A 15,579-nucleotide genomic window follows, 5' to 3' on the forward strand; every position below is an offset into this window, starting at 1 on the left:
CTCTGATCTAATTTTGAACTTTTAGCTTATATGAGCCAAAATTCCTCTTTACCGTTTAAGTCAGTTTGAGTTGGATTTTCTGGGTGTTTTCCCTTTCTTTCTGTTACTTGTAACTTAGAGCATCCTAACTCATACAATTTCCCAACAAAAGCTATTAAAAATCTACCAATCACAAATATGTATTGGACATTAATCAAGTCACTTGAGACATACTTAAGAAACTGAAAACTTAGTACTAGTGATACCTATTTGAAACTATGCCAGGTATTTCTTTAAACACTGCAGAACTATAACTTCTATAACTCACTGAATCTTCACAAAAACCCTAGAAGGCTTGTATTACTATTGTCCCCATTTTACATAAAGGAAACTGAGGCACAAAGTAAAATAATTTGCCCAGTGTCTCAGCAAGGAAGCACCAGTGCAGGTTTCCACCCCAGACCTTGGGGCCTCCAGAGTCCATGCTCTTTATTATCATGCTATATATGTTTAACCATGCAAAATCCTATATGCAGATTACACCACCCTTATGGCAGAAAGTGAAGAGGAACTAAAAACCTTCTTGATGAAAGTGAAAGAGGAGAGTGAAAAAGTTGGCTTAAAGCTCAACATTCAGAAAACTAAGATCATGGCTTCTGGTCCCATCACTTCATGGCAAACAGATGGGGAAACAGTGTCAGACTTTATTTTTAGGGGCTCCAAAATCACTGTAGATGGTGATTGCAGCCATGAAATTAAAAGACGCTTACTTCTTGGAAGGAAAGTTATGACCAACCTAGATAGCATATTGAAAAGCAGAGATATTACTTTGCCTACAAAGGTCCATCTAGTCAAGGCTATGGTTTTTTCAGTGGTCATGTATGGATGTGAGAGTTGGACTGTCAAGAAAGCTGAAGACTTGATGCTTTTGAACTGTGGTGTTGGAGAAGACTCTTGAGAGTCTCTTGGACTGCAAGGAGATCCAACCAGTCTATCCTAAAGGAGATCAGTCCTGGGTCCTTCACTGGAAGGACTGATGCTGAGGCTGAAACTCCAATACTTTGGACCTCATGTGAAGAGTTGACTCATTGGAAAAGACCCTGATGTTGGGAGGGATTGGGGGCAGGAGGAGAGGGGACGACAGAGGAGGAGATGGCTGGATGGCATCACCGACTCAGTGCACGCAAGTTTGGGTGAACTCTGGGAGTTGGTGATGGTCAGGGAGGCCTGGTGTGCTGCGATTCATGGGGTCACAAAGAGTTGGACATGACTGAGGGACTGAACTGAACTGAACTAAACTGAAAATCCTATATGATTACAACATTTGAGTATCTATCTTGCAAGGCTGGGAGGCAAGAAATCTCTTTTACAACTTGATGTATCAGAGAGAATGAATGAAAGTCTTGGCTCCTATAATTGAGGGACTGGACTCAGAGCACTTCTAATACAAGTAGGCACTATTCTTTTTCTGTTCTTTGCAAGGAACACTGTTACCAAGGCACGCTTACAGAATATCATCCAGCAGTTAGTTAATTTCAGAATAATCAATTGTTAGAGTTCAGATGAACATTTAAAAAATTGGTCTGGGGACTTCACTGGTAATCCAGTGGTTAAGACTCTATGCTCCCGTTTGATCCTTGGTTGGGGAAATAAGATCCTATATGGCAAAAAAAAAAAAAAAAAGCCCAACCGGTCTGTACGTAGGCATAGCCTGTGCCACTGACAAGCCAAAAAAAGAAAGAATTAATACCAGTCATCTCACAATACTTCTACAAAGAAAAGTACAAGAATATTTACAACCTCCCTACCATAGACTACACAAATTCTAAGCAATATTGCAGTCTGAATATTCTAAACGTGAACAATATTAACAAAAAATGCACATACTTTAAACTAGATTTAACTATACCTACCATGTCTGCAGAAGAATTGAATAACTACTTTGCACTTATCAGATCTGGTAAATATTTTGCACTTCTCCACATTTTTCTCTAGGGAATTCAGACATCTAAAGATGGGCAGAATTGACTGTAATGCAAACACATTAGAGAACAGCACATACTTAACATGGTTGCTTAATTACTTTTTAAAAATCTAACAAGAGTATTTATATTTTTCTTTTTTTTTAATTTTATTTTTAAACTTTACAATATTGTATTGGTTTTGCCAAATATCGAAATGAATCCGCCACATGTATACATATGTTCCCCATCCTGAACCCTCCTCCCTCCCCATACCATCCCTCTGGGTCGTCCCAGTGCACCAGCCCCAAGCATCCAGTATCGTGCATCAAACCTGGACTGGCGACTCATTTCATATGTGATATTATACGTATTTCAATGCCATTCTCCCAAATCATCCCACCCTCTCCCTCTCCCACAGAGTCCAAAAGACTGTTCTATACATCAGTGTCTCTTTTGCTGTCTCGTACACAGGGTTATTGTTACCATCTTTCTAAATTCCATATATATGCGTTAGTATACTGTATTGGTGTTTTTCTTTCTGGCTTACTTCACTCTGTATAATAGGCTCGTTTCATCCACCTCATTAGAACTGATTCAAATGTATTCTTTTTAATGACTGAGTAATACTCCATTGTGTATATGTACCATAGCTTTCTTATCCATTCATCTGCTGATGGGACATCTAGGTTGCTTCCATGTCCTGACTATTATAAACAGTGCTGCGATGAACACTGGGGTACACGTGTCTCTTTCAATTCTGGTTTCCTCATATTCTTAAATGAACAGACCTGTCTTGCACGTAATTTAAACCAAGTATTAAGAACAGGATAGGTGTTATACCCTATATATTGAGCATTTCTACAACACCAGAGGAAATCAGGCCCTCTTACACTTACCTTCATTCCCAATCTGCAATTTAAATTCAATATTATGTCAGTATCATTCATTTTCACTGAGGTTGACCATTGATAATGTTGAAAAAACACAGGAGAGAAGAGGACACATCCATATGCTGACCGACAAGAATTCACAGATCTTAAAGCAAGCTAGAAAAATAAAATAACAGCCATATAGGAAAAGAAATCAGATTTCTTAAATGGTTAATTAAAAAAAAATTTTAATATGTTTAGCATATCATTGAAATGCATTCAAGTAAACTATGGGATGTTAACTGCAGTATATGGACTACATTATACATATGAATGTGAGAGTTGGACTGTGAAGAAGGCTGAGCGCCGAAGAATTGATGCTTTTGAACTGTGGTGCTGGAGAAGACTCTTGAGAGTCCCTTGCACTGCAAGGAGATCCAACCAGTCCATTCTGAAGGAGACCAGCCCTGGGATTTCTTTGGAGGGAATGACGCTGAAGCTGAAACTCCAGTACTTTGGCCACCACATGCGAAGAGTTGACTCACTGGAAAAGACTCTGATGCTGGGAGGGATTGGGGGCAGGAGGAGAAGGGGACGACAGAGGATGAGATGGCTGGATGGCATCACTGACTCGATGGACGTGAGTCTGAGTGAACTCCGGGAGTTGGTGATAGACAGGGAGGCCTGGCGTGCTGTGATTCATGGGGTCGCAAAGAGCTGGACACGACTGAGCGACTGAACTGACTGATACATATGAATTATAATATTGATATAATATGAACTGCATTATCCAGTTTTTCTTTTAATTATTTATTTTTTTGGCTGTGCTGGGTCTTCATTGCTGCATGGGCTTTTCTCTAGTTGTGGCAAGCGGGGGCTACTCTCTAGCTGTGTCAAGTCGGGGCTACTCTCTAGTTGCGGTGTGTGGACTTCTTAATGTGGTGGCTTCTCTTGTTGCAGAGCATGGGCTGTAGGGAACATGGGCTTCAGCAGTTGTAGCATGTGGACTCAGTAGTTGTGGCCTCCGGGCCTCAGTGCACAGGCTCAATAGTTATGGCACAGGGGCTTAGTTGCTCCACCGCATTTGGGATCTTCCCGGGTCAGGGATCAAACTGGTGTCTCCTGCATTGGCAGGTGGATTTGTTTACCACTGAGCCACCAGAGAAGCCCCTTTAGAATGTGTTTGTAATTTGCATATGTATATGCATATGTGTCCCTATCTATACTATACCTATAGGTTTTAGGTCTAAAATCCTGTATGTTGAATTTGTATTTTTTGTTTGTTTTGGTAACAAGAACATATTTTTAATTTCAAAAATGTAAATGCTCACAGGTACCTTAACTTTAAAGTACAAAGTGATCAAAGGCAATAATACGAAAGGAAGTAAAAAGACTGCAACAAAATGGCAGTCTTAGCTTGTCTAAGATAAGAAATTGTTAGTCAGTCAACCATTAATACTTCCACTTGGGAATGCAGGCCCCAAACTAGCAGATCTTCTGAGTTTTCAAGAGAAGCAAGAAATTCAGATTTTTATGTGGACTCTCTCAACTACTGTTAGAAAATTATTTCAATTTTTTAAAATTGGAGAATAACTGCATTACAATATTGTATTAGTTTCTGCTGTATAACAATGTGAATCAGCTATAAGTATACATATTCCCTTCCTTCTTGGCCTCCCTCCCACTCTCCCATCTCACTCCTCTAGGTCATCAGAGAGCACCAAATCACACTCCCTATGTTGTATTTCAATTTTTAAAAAAACAGTGCAGGCCCCACAAAACATTTCTGCAAATCATATCTAGCCTCTTGACCATCAGTTTGTGATTCTGGCTTAAATCAATTGTGTATGATTTTTTTAAGTTTACCATGCTCTAAATGTATTCAGATATGTAAAATACAGATCAACAGTGAAAGGGATAATTACAATTTTTGGACTTCCTAGTTAACATTCAATCTGGACTGGGATCTTTAAACATCATCTTTTGCCCTTACTTGATGGTCTATGAGCTAAATTTCTTACTTACACCTTTTTCAGAGGGGTCTAGCCACAGCTCATCACTAACTCGTGAGAGAGCTTGGATTGCTTTCCCAAATACTATGGAGAAAAAGAAAGATGCTGTTTACATTCTTTCAAGCAATAAAAATAAACCATAGAACTACTTCAGCATTCACAGGACTCGAGATAAATTCACAAAGAACAGTGTTTTACAGACTAATGCTACAAACTGCTTTAAGAAATACAGTATAATGGCCTTGGCAAAATTCCAGACACATAATAAGTGCTCAATAAATTCACAGATTGGGTGTGTGAATAATAAAATGCAACAAAATCCTTTCTTTCTAGATGTTAAAAATGTTGCACGGAACTACTGTGGTAAGCTAATTTCCATACTAAAGCATTTTTAAACTTGGTTTAAATGTATACCCCTTACTGCAAAAAAAAAAAAAAAGTGTGAAAACAGAGTATATAGAAAATGGTTCAAAGGGTTTTAATAACTTCACAGGTGGCAAAATCAAAACAAGTTATAAGAGAGAAATTAGAGGCATTCAAGACATATCTCTGATGCTTGAGCATGGATCGTGCCAGATCTTGCCAGAAAACACAGTTAGATGCCCTGACATAAAGAGTAGCTAGACCTGGATGAAATACTAGTCTGATTTGGTATGACACTGTTAGTGTTCTTAAAAATTACGAATAAGTAAAAAAAATATATATAGCAAACAGATATGGGATACTATGCTTCAATAAAAAAGGATGGCTATATCAATTCATGGAAAAGTAGAAAAAAAGGAAAAATAATTCTAGAATGTAAAGTCATAAAATGCTTAAAAATCAGAGTTGGGAGCATCATACTATGATTGGTGCAGTGGTTAGGACTCTGCACTAAGATCCCACAAGCCACATGGCATGCTAAGAAAGAGACGGGGGAAGAAAAGAATCAGAGCTGGAGGTGCGGGCCTCAAACTGAGAACATAGGATGACTAGGGAAAAAAAAGAAAGTGGCCCTTTTTTAACACTTCACATTCACCACTTTTTCCTGGAGCTAGCTAATGAAGACCTTTTGTTCATTCAGTTAATATTCACTGAGCCCCTAGCAGGTTCCAAGAGTATAGGCCAAGGCAATGGGGGTATAGCAATGAACAAGGCAGGTTTACAGTTCCCACCCTCACAGTGCTTAGGTTCTGGAGAAAAAACAAAATTAAATAATCATACAAATTATCACTTACTGAGAACTAAGGTACACACTGCAAAAGAGAACTTTCTAGAACTCTGAAAACATGCAACAATGGGGATCTTTTTCTTTCCTTTCCTGTTCATTAATACTGGTCCATAGATGCCCTCAACACTGTGGGAGCCAGCTGCGACACAAGATGCCTTTCAACGATCCTTTTCAGATTATGATCTGTAGAAAACCATTACTTTTCGAAACAGAGACTTTCTGGAGTAACTTACATGTTTAAAGTACCATTTACAATAAGGATTAGTTCTTTTACATTACCATTTGTTACTGAGCTCTTTACCCGCATTTCATTCCTACAACAAATACTATAATGAAGATGCTGTTATTATTCTCATTTCACAGATGAGGAAACTGAGCCCTGAAGGGATTCAATGGCTTGTCCCTGGTCATACTTTTAAAAATGGTAGAATTTGGAATAAAAACGAGGTTTATGCTTTTCTCATCGCTCTAAAATACTTTTAACTGTCCAAGCGTTATTTCCCCCAATTTCCCACACAGTCTTTCTCACCCCGAGTTTGAGGCCTACCCTTCCACTACCTGTCCGGTGGTGCAACTTCATTTAATGGACATCTATGAATATAAATAATACGCATAAATAAAAGCAGATGAGCCTTCATTTGCACCTCAGAAGTTAACAGGACCCTGGGTGAGTGGATGCTGGCTATGGCCAGGCCTTGTCCCTTAGGCATAAAGGCAAAGGTCAAGAAATGAGACGACGGTGGAAACGTCCCCACACCCACAAACCCTAAGCTTTCCCTTTTTTACACAGGAAGGCAACAAAGGCCTCTGCACCTTTCACCTGACTGCCGCTCATCACGCATTTCAGCATGGCTGCAATTCCTAAAAAGTAACGTCACATGGCACGCCTCAGAGCGAGGGCCCCAGGTGTTGCCCGGATGTTGCCCGCGCTTCGAAACTTCGCGATTTTGCCTCCACCCCGTTTACCAAAGAACAACTTCGCTTTACGGCGGGGAAGGGCCCGCGCGGGCCTCCGTAGAACGGTCTCTTGCCGACCTCTCTTTTCATTGGTGTTGAATGAGGTGGGCGGGTCGCCGAGAAGTGGGAGGAAGAGAAGGCGGCGGCGATTGTGGTGACTGAGCGGAGCCCAGTGACAGGATGGTGAGTACCGCAGTTGCGACCACCGAGGCCTGCCTCTCGGCTGAGGTTCTGCGTCGTTGGGAGCCGCTGGGAGTCACTGGGCGAGGGCTTGGGTGATCCTGGAGGCCGTGAGGGGCGCGACTGCGGCCTGGGCTGGTGCCTGCGGAAAGGCAAAGGAGGAAAGAGAACGGCCACCTCTGGGTGCGGCCAGCCCGGGCCTTGCATCCCAGCCCCAGGGGCCAGAGGACGTCCGAAGGCGGAAAGGGCCACTCTCAGCTGCTGCTTCTGTCACGGGACCCGCACACCCGAGCCGGGGAAGGCTTTGGGCCTGTGCCTTTGGGAGTCCCCGAGAAAGGAGCCACGGGATCCTCTCCGTTTCCAGACGTTTCCTAGCTCTTTTCCCGCAAAAAGCACCTCCCGCTGCTTGGTAACCCACTGGTTACCACCCCCATGTGGCGAAAACTGGCTTCTCGGATGCAAAACGGGAAGAAGCGAGTAGAATTCTCTACCCATTTTAATTTGCTGTCTGGGGAAAGGGGATAATAAGTCTCCTTTCTCCCCTGAAATAACGTGCAGCTGCCATTGAAATGTGGCGGTGTACCCTCAAAGGACTGGATTTGGCTTTTTTTTTTTTTTCTTTTGGCTTTTAGAATTGTTGGAACTACTTGCTTCTTCAGGAGACTGCGACCCTTTAGAGTAGAATTCCTTAGTGGTTTTCTAACTGATTTTGTGAGTACGTATGTTCTTCTAGTTAAAGGGCCATTATTGGCGGTCAAGAGGAGTTTGGGAAGCTCTACCTCATTGTCCATCGGATTGCCCCGGACCGGCCCATCACCCCCTCACCCCCAATAAGTCGGTACCCCTAAGACCTTCCTACGTGAAAACTCGGGAGCTGCTGCTGGAGAGGCCTAATAGCTGTAATCAGATTTTCAGAGTGCCCTTGATTTTCTGAAAAGTTAAGAACGGGTTGAAAAGGAGCTCTGATGATCTTGGTGTTTGTTGATAAAAAGGGACTCCTCTCTGTGATGAACATCCAGTGCATTTTTAAGATAAATCGTGATTCTATAACAAGCAACCTTTAAGGTGCCTTATAAACGTGACATTCGTGGTCTGTGGTTCTTAAGTTCTTTGTATATGTAAGAGACTCTAATCTCACAATTTTTGCTTCTAAACAGACTCCAGATTAGAGTAGTCCAGTTAGCATTAATTTTGAGACATCTTATCGCAGGGAGAAGATGAAATTACCTGACATGATTTAAGTATTCATGTTTCTGAGGTTTTTTTGAGAGGTAGATTTTCAGGGTAGTTGTACTGAAGTATCACTTTTCATGTGAAATAGAACTGGGCAAGGTTTAGAGCATTGATGGATTCTTTTACAATTAAAAGCATTTTATTTGGTAAAGAGACTAAAAATGTTTAATAGTCAGCAATATCCAGAGTCTGTGGGTAACAAATTTAGGTGTGGGGAAAAGTCCAGTTTTAGCTGGAGGAGGGTGTTTGCTTCTATCATCCAGTATCTGGTGACTTGATGATGTATTCATAGTGCTGTGTTACATCTTCTGTACAAAATAATGACCTAGCTGCAGCATAATTTTCCAACTACTAGAATTTTAAACATAAGAGAATTAAAATCAATGTATTTAAAGAATAATTAAGCCTAAAGAATCCAGAAAATGTTAGCTTTCATTTAAGCTATCGGTGGTGAATTTTCCAAATTGTTTTGTAAAATTCTAAACAGAACAACAAACAAAAGGGATAGGCGTCAAAGTGGAGAGTGAGATTAAGATTAAAGATTAAAAAAGATTGTAAATGTGTGTGTGTGTGGTATTTAATAGTACAGCAAATGGTTCTTTTGGTATTGTTTTGAGCAAAGCTGATTTTTAACATTTTCTTTCATAACACTCAGAAATCATTAACAATTGTTTGCTTATTCATTTGATGAGTTTTTTGTTCTTTTTTGGTTTGTTTCTTTTCGTTGCTTTCTTTTAACATTGGTCATGTTTCACCCTTTTTTTTTTCATTCCCCTGTCTGCAATCAACTTCTTCATTCCACTAAGGCTGGGCACAGAGTAAGTTTCTTCTCTTAGCTCCTACTAACAGTGGTGGTGGGGTGGCTGATTACTGGGATTTCACCCTTTTACAGTCTATCAAATAGCAAGTAACCAAATTTTCTGTGCTTTGATTAGATTGGTTCTTTATTTGAATTTAACAAGACTGCCATTTCCAGAATCTTTTGCCATCTTAAAAGACTCTATGTAATCTATGTCTAACCTGCACTGTCAAAGTGTGGAATTTGGGCAAAGATGTTGCTCAAAGTATGACATTTGTTATGTGATACTGTTCCCCATATAACTTCATTAGCTGCAGGAAACCAGAGTCCTAGTAAGGATCCTTATTAATTTGAGATAATTTCTTTGTGGCCTTTCATTGTAACATCTTTAAACTGCCAATAGTGTAGGTACACTTGGGCATAATCCACAGTACATTATATGATTCAGGTTATTGATCATTATAAAGTATCACATTTTATGAATGTTCGTTCAGCCACACTGAGATTGAACAGCTCATTCATGATTAGTCCCAAACATTTTCAACCTGTTACAGTCATATACCCTTAATTTATGGGTTTGAGGTTCTTTTTTTTCCTTTTAATATAGAAATTTGTTTTTTTACCTTTTTCTTAAATGCCAGCTTCCCACATTAACTATGCACTTCAATCCATATCTGAAGGGATCCCCCTCTAAAGATGAAGATTGTTCTATCTGCAGGTACTTTTGTATTGATTACCACTGAGGGTGGAAGCTATGTGGTGGTTTTTAGTTCTATAGATGTTTTGTCCACTGAGATCTGGATTGAAACAATATAAGTCATTGAGCAAATACCAGCTGAAACTACTCTTTGTAAAGAAGCTTATTTAATAATTTCTTTTAAAGTGCACAGGTTTTGTTACCTTGTGTTACTTTGGTTACTGTATGTTCTGTTGACATTTCCTTTTGTTTGTGATCATTTTGATATTTGTTGCAAGATGAATCAAGCTTATTGTGGTAATAATTTTAATTTTACACCTTTTGATTAATTTTAATTTACAAAGTCTGTGGTGGCCAAACTTTTCTGTTTATCTTGTTTAAGACAGTTCATATTTTCTTTGGTAACATCAAGGAATAGTCATACCTTCTTTGAAACCAGTCAAAGGGCTTCTACATTTATGGATGGGACGTCTGTGTGGGAAGACATCCTGTTGTAGAAAGAAGGTGCCTATACTGTCTATGGCCGTACCACCCTGATCTCATCTGAAGGTGCTTATACTAATCCACGTGGAGAAACTGATTCTGTTGCCCTCCCTTTGGAGGGCAGATAACTATTTTTATATGACCTTTTTGACAATATTCTGTTAAATGATGTATACATGTCGAATCTTGAAATTTGAAAATTAAAAATTCACAGAATTGAGGTTTTTTAAATTCTTTTGTATTTATGTGCAGAATTTTGTTTTTATCATCTGAGATTGTGTTCCAACTCTAAACCACCTCCTGCTGAATTATCACTTATTTGGTTGATCTTCCTTTCTTTTTTTAATGCTCTAATGTACATGAAAATTGTGATTTGTTATTTTAAGTTTGGGAACTAAACTGAGGATATATAGGCAGTTTAATCCAGACAAAAATATGACAGGATTTCTAACAATGAAAGAAAGAGAGGATAGTAAAGATTACAATTCAAAAGCACGTTTGTCCTACTGAAACTCTTTGAGGCATAGGCTGTTTTTATTTTTCTGTAATGTATAGTTAATATTTTAAGTAACAAATATTGTAAATTTTGGCTACTCTTCCTCCAAATAGTTGTCAACATAGTAAATTATAGAATTAACTTTTTTCTCTATTGTAATTTTAACCATTCTTTTTATTAATGTCCCTGGAATCAATATATGTTTTACATTTAAAACTGCAGAAATATGAGTTACCATATCAAATTCCTTAGGGCTCAGTAGTGTATTTTTCATTTTTCAGTTTTTTTATGGAGTTTTACTTTTATAGGTCTCTAAATGAATTACTTCAGAAAGCTTGGTTTTATTCTCAATAAATAGAATGGTTACTTGTATTGTGTGCACACCTATTTATGACCAAAATAAACTAAGATTGATTTAGAATCACATGTATTGTTAAAGTGTTCATGATAGGAACTGTGTGAATAAGTTCTGCTCTTTGGGGTTCTGGAGTCTCTGATTAATTTAAAAGAGGAGTTATGGGAGGAGAATATCTTATTTTGAAATCATGTTTAACATTACACCTTTTCTCACCTTGACACTTTAAAGTTGGTGTTGGTATTAGGAGACCTGCACATCCCACATCGGTGCAACAGTTTGCCAGCTAAGTTCAAAAAACTGCTGGTGCCAGGGAAGATTCAGCACATTCTCTGCACTGGAAACCTTTGCACCAAAGAGAGTTATGACTATCTCAAGACTCTGGCTGGCGATGTCCATATTGTGAGAGGAGACTTCGATGAGGTGATGTACTTCACTTTGCCTTCCCAAATACTTCCTTTTTCTTTTTTTTTTTCCTGTTGCGTTGACTATATATTCATGAAATATTTCCTTTTCTTGATTCTTATATATGTATAAGCTTTATTTTTTAGACCAGAGTTGCTCAACTGTTAAGGTCTTTTTTTTTTCCTAGTGTTCCAGTGAAAAAGTACTATATGCAGAGTTTGAAAATGGCTGATTTTAGACTGCTTATTAAACGTTACATACTTGTTCTGAATTGATGCGGTTTTGTTACTATTTTTTGTAGTGTTATCATTTAGAATGCAAAGGTTTTGTTAGGAATTTAACTGCCACCACCTCCGCTACCCGTTCTAGGCCACCATATCACTTTCCTGTGTCCAGCTTCCTGATTCTACCTCCATAGTTTGATTGCTTCCTCCATAGTTTGTTCTCCAAGTAGCAGCCAGAGTGACCTTTTATAGGTGAAGCAAGATCACATCACTTCTCTGCTAAAAATCCTACCATGGTTCCCTATCTCAAGGGTTAACTATAAACAGGCATGAAGGAGTTGTGAGGAGCGGGTAGACTGTTTTGTATCTTGATTGTGGCAGCACCACTATATGTATTTGTCAAAACTCCTTGAATTGTATACCAGAAAGAGTAATTTTCATGTATGGAAGTTATATCTCCATAAATCTTGCCTTAGAGAAAAAATAAGGAGTTCTAAAGTTCCAACTTTGCCTATTAATTAATACTGAGATTTTAGGCAAGCTGTATCCTCTTAGTTCCCTACTATGTAAATAAGATTGGAATAGATGATTTTTAAGACCCCTGCCAGTGTTAACACTGTATGATCAAGCTTAGTAAACCTGACTCTAGTGTGAAATTTTTATTTTGTATTTCTGGAAATAGAAGATTTTTCATAAATTATTTAGCTTCACTGGTGCTCCTTTTTTTGCAGTTAAGTTTGAATAAACTACAGTTGGCATGAAGGTGGGATGAGGGCTGGGGGTGATGAAATAGGAAAGGGCAGACATCTTGTCAACAGAGTATAGGTTTGGATTATTAAAAATATATTAGGAGTTCTGTTTGTGATATGCTAGTTTCAGTAGCAAGAATTAAATTTTTTTTGCTTCTAATTTGATAATAAATTCACCAACCCTGGAGCCATATTTCCAGGGTTTAGATCTTGGCTTAAACAGTTAATACACTGTGACCTTAGGCAAGCTATGTTAACCTCTCTGTGCCTTATTTTCCTCATCCATAAAGTGGAGGTCAAAATGAAACCTACCTCTCAGGGTTGTTTGTAAGTATTACATAGGTTGACATTTATAACCTCTTAGAAGAGTGCCTGGTTCATACTAAGTGCTACGTAAGTGTTAACTATCATTACTATTCTAAGCCATTAACTAGTAAAGCCTGGGATGTAATTTCAATACATCCTAGCTTACAGGTCATATTCCTACAAATTTGGGGGAATTACTCTGTAAAGAACTCATAGTCTATAAAAATAAACTCAATAAAGAGATTGCGTGATAAATTCCAGTTCTCCTGAAGGAAGTTATGTTTTGAGCAGTTACAGCCTTAGATTGCGAAGAAATCAGATATTGAACAGATTTGTTGGTTGTGGAGCACTGTTTCAAAACACCCATATGAGATTGAATATTTAAAAGTTATTTATAAACATCAGTATCTCTAAAATATTTTTTTATGTCTATTTCATATTTTAGAATCTGAATTATCCAGAGCAGAAAGTTGTGACTGTTGGGCAGTTCAAAATTGGTTTGATCCATGGACATCAAGTTATTCCATGGGGAGATATGGCCAGCCTAGCCCTATTGCAGAGGCAGTTTGATGTGGACATTCTTATTTCAGGACATACACATAAATTTGAAGCATTTGAGCATGAAAATAAATTCTACATTAATCCAGGTTCTGCCACTGGAGCATATAATGCCTTGGAAACGTGAGTAGTATGCAATTTTGGGGTTTTATAAAGTTAATAATTGCACATGTGACATTTCGTAAAAGATAAATGTGATTATTTAAATAATTACAGCCTCTTTGGCAGTATTCTATTGGTGATTATCTTTAATATGTCTAACAACCAGATTTCTCCTTGAATCCCAATTGTCATCCTAAGTTGAAATTTATAATGCTATGGCTTTTTAATACAAAACAATGACATTATTTATATTTTTTTCCAGAAACATTATTCCTTCATTTGTGTTGATGGATATCCAGGCTTCTACAGTTGTCACTTACGTGTATCAGCTAATTGGAGATGATGTGAAAGTAGAACGAATCGAATACAAAAAATCTTAAAGCCAGGCCTGTCCTGTTGATTTTTCTGCTGGGCTTTTTTTTTTTTTTCATTCCCCTGTTCAACTCAAGTAATTAAACATTTAAGAGCCACAAAATTGTATCACTTTTATAATATTTTGCAGTAAAATATATCGTCTTCTGTTAATACAGTGTTGGAGCTTCTTGTAAACTGTAAGATTATATTTAGTTTATGATTTCTATGAAAAAATGTTTACCACACAGTAAATGGTCACACGTTAAGAAAAATTTATCCTTGTAAATATCTTCATAGTTGATATTTGGAACTTTATTACCAAAGTAGTGCATGAAGAGGAAGAACCTAGACTTTCTTGTAAAAATTTTTCTCTTCTCCAGTAATAAACAGTTACCTTTCATTTATACTTTGTTGGTTAAACTGTGTTTTAATTTTTAAAAATCATGAAAATAAGAGGCCAAATGAAACTGCAGACAAGTGTTACAGTGATAAGGTAGATGACTTTTCAGAGCTCATGCCTTAACAACTGTTCTAGATCATAATGTTGGACTCAGGTTTTATTTTCTAAATAGTATTTGACATAGTAAATCCAGTGATTTTTCAGACTGTTGCTTTTAAATGCCCTGTTCTTTTAAGTTGTAACAACAAAATTTTGTAAACATTAATGTTTAATTCAGGAAGATACATGCACCCCAGTGTTCATAGCAGTATTATTTACAATTGCTAAGATATGGAAAGAACCTAAGGATTCATCAACAGATGAATGGATGAAGATGTGGTGAATATTACTCGCCATTAAAAAGTGAAATTTTGCCATTTGCAGCAACATGGACAGACTTGGAGGGTATTATGCTAAATAAAGTCAGGGAAAGACAGATTACTATAGATATCACTTGTTGTGGAATCTAAAAACTAAACTAGTGAATATAACAAAAAGGAAACATGGATATAGAGAACAAACTAGTGGTTACAGGGGGAGAGGCAAGATAGGAATAAGGGGATCAAGAGGTACAAACTTAAAATATAAATAAATAAGCTACAAGGATATATTGTATAACATAGGGAATGTAGCCAATATTTTATAACTATAAATGGAGTATAACCTTTAAAAATTGTGAATCACTGTTGTATACCTGAAACTTACATAATACTGTATATCAACTATACCTCAAAAAATTAAAAAAAAATTTTTTTTAAACACTGTTGTTTAGAAGGCAAGAACACTACAGAGTGAAACACCCAGGACTGATCTCCTTTAGGATGGACTGGTTGGATCTCCTTGCAGTCCAAGGGACTCTCAAGAGTCTTCTCCAACACCACAGTTCAAAAGCATCAATTCTTCGGCGCTTAACCTTCTTCACAGTCCAACTCACATCCATACATGACTACTGGAAAAACCACAGCCTTGACGAGACGGATTTTTGTTGGCAAAGTAATGTTTCTGCTTTTCAATATGCTATCTAGGTTGGTCATAACTTTTCTTCCAAGGATTGATATTTCTAAGTTCAAGAAGTTAATACTTATTGAGCACCTTCTCTACAAGGCAGGGTATTATCTCTATCAAAGGCTGTTCTATATCAGCATATTCAGAGTTTTCCTCAGCCTGAGGGAAATAATTATAGGATATTCTAATGTTGCTATTTTAGG

The 15,579-nt window shown here is 37.9% G+C and overlaps 2 protein-coding genes across 6 annotated transcripts in view; one reads left to right on the top strand and one right to left on the bottom strand.

Moving 5' to 3' along the window:
* The window catches only part of RAD9B (RAD9 checkpoint clamp component B), a 28,608-nt gene extending 21,622 nt beyond the window's left edge, over positions 1-6,986 (bottom strand). For 2 of the 4 annotated variants that reach the window (XM_025267635.3, XM_025267633.3), the window contains exons 1-4: positions 6,848-6,986; positions 4,838-4,908; positions 2,840-2,989; positions 1,893-2,007 (exon numbers count right to left, since the gene is read on the bottom strand). In XM_025267635.3, the coding sequence (XP_025123420.3) occupies positions 1,893-2,007; positions 2,840-2,989; positions 4,838-4,908; positions 6,848-6,884 (373 nt within the window). In that variant the 5' untranslated portion in view covers positions 6,885-6,986. The other 2 variants (XM_006048308.4, XM_025267634.3) reach the window with 2 other exon arrangements.
* A 48-nt stretch (positions 6,987-7,034) lies between these two features.
* VPS29 (VPS29 retromer complex component) lies at positions 7,035-14,338 on the top strand. Of its 2 annotated transcripts, XM_006048306.4 has the most exons (5): positions 7,035-7,174; positions 9,211-9,222; positions 11,466-11,657; positions 13,364-13,599; positions 13,841-14,338. In XM_006048306.4, exons 1-5 carry the CDS (start codon positions 7,172-7,174, stop codon positions 13,956-13,958), a joined length of 561 nt encoding a protein of 186 aa, XP_006048368.1. In that variant the 5' UTR covers positions 7,035-7,171; the 3' UTR covers positions 13,959-14,338. The 2 variants fall into 2 exon arrangements, with proteins under 2 accessions (XP_006048368.1, XP_006048369.1); XM_006048307.4 differs by lacking the exon at positions 9,211-9,222.
* Positions 14,339-15,579: the final 1,241 nt, after the last annotated feature.

The sequence above is a fragment of the Bubalus bubalis genome, chromosome 17 (assembly GCF_019923935.1).
Source record: "Bubalus bubalis isolate 160015118507 breed Murrah chromosome 17, NDDB_SH_1, whole genome shotgun sequence".
In the NCBI taxonomy this organism is placed as follows: domain Eukaryota; kingdom Metazoa; phylum Chordata; class Mammalia; order Artiodactyla; family Bovidae; genus Bubalus; species Bubalus bubalis.

Coding starts and splice junctions, on each gene's coding strand:
- VPS29 (XM_006048306.4), top strand. Junction 11,658..13,363: donor TGAGAGGAGACTTCGATGAG/GTGATGTACTTC, acceptor TTCATATTTTAG/AATCTGAATTATCCAGAGCA. Junction 13,600..13,840: donor GCATATAATGCCTTGGAAAC/GTGAGTAGTATG, acceptor ATTTTTTTCCAG/AAACATTATTCCTTCATTTG.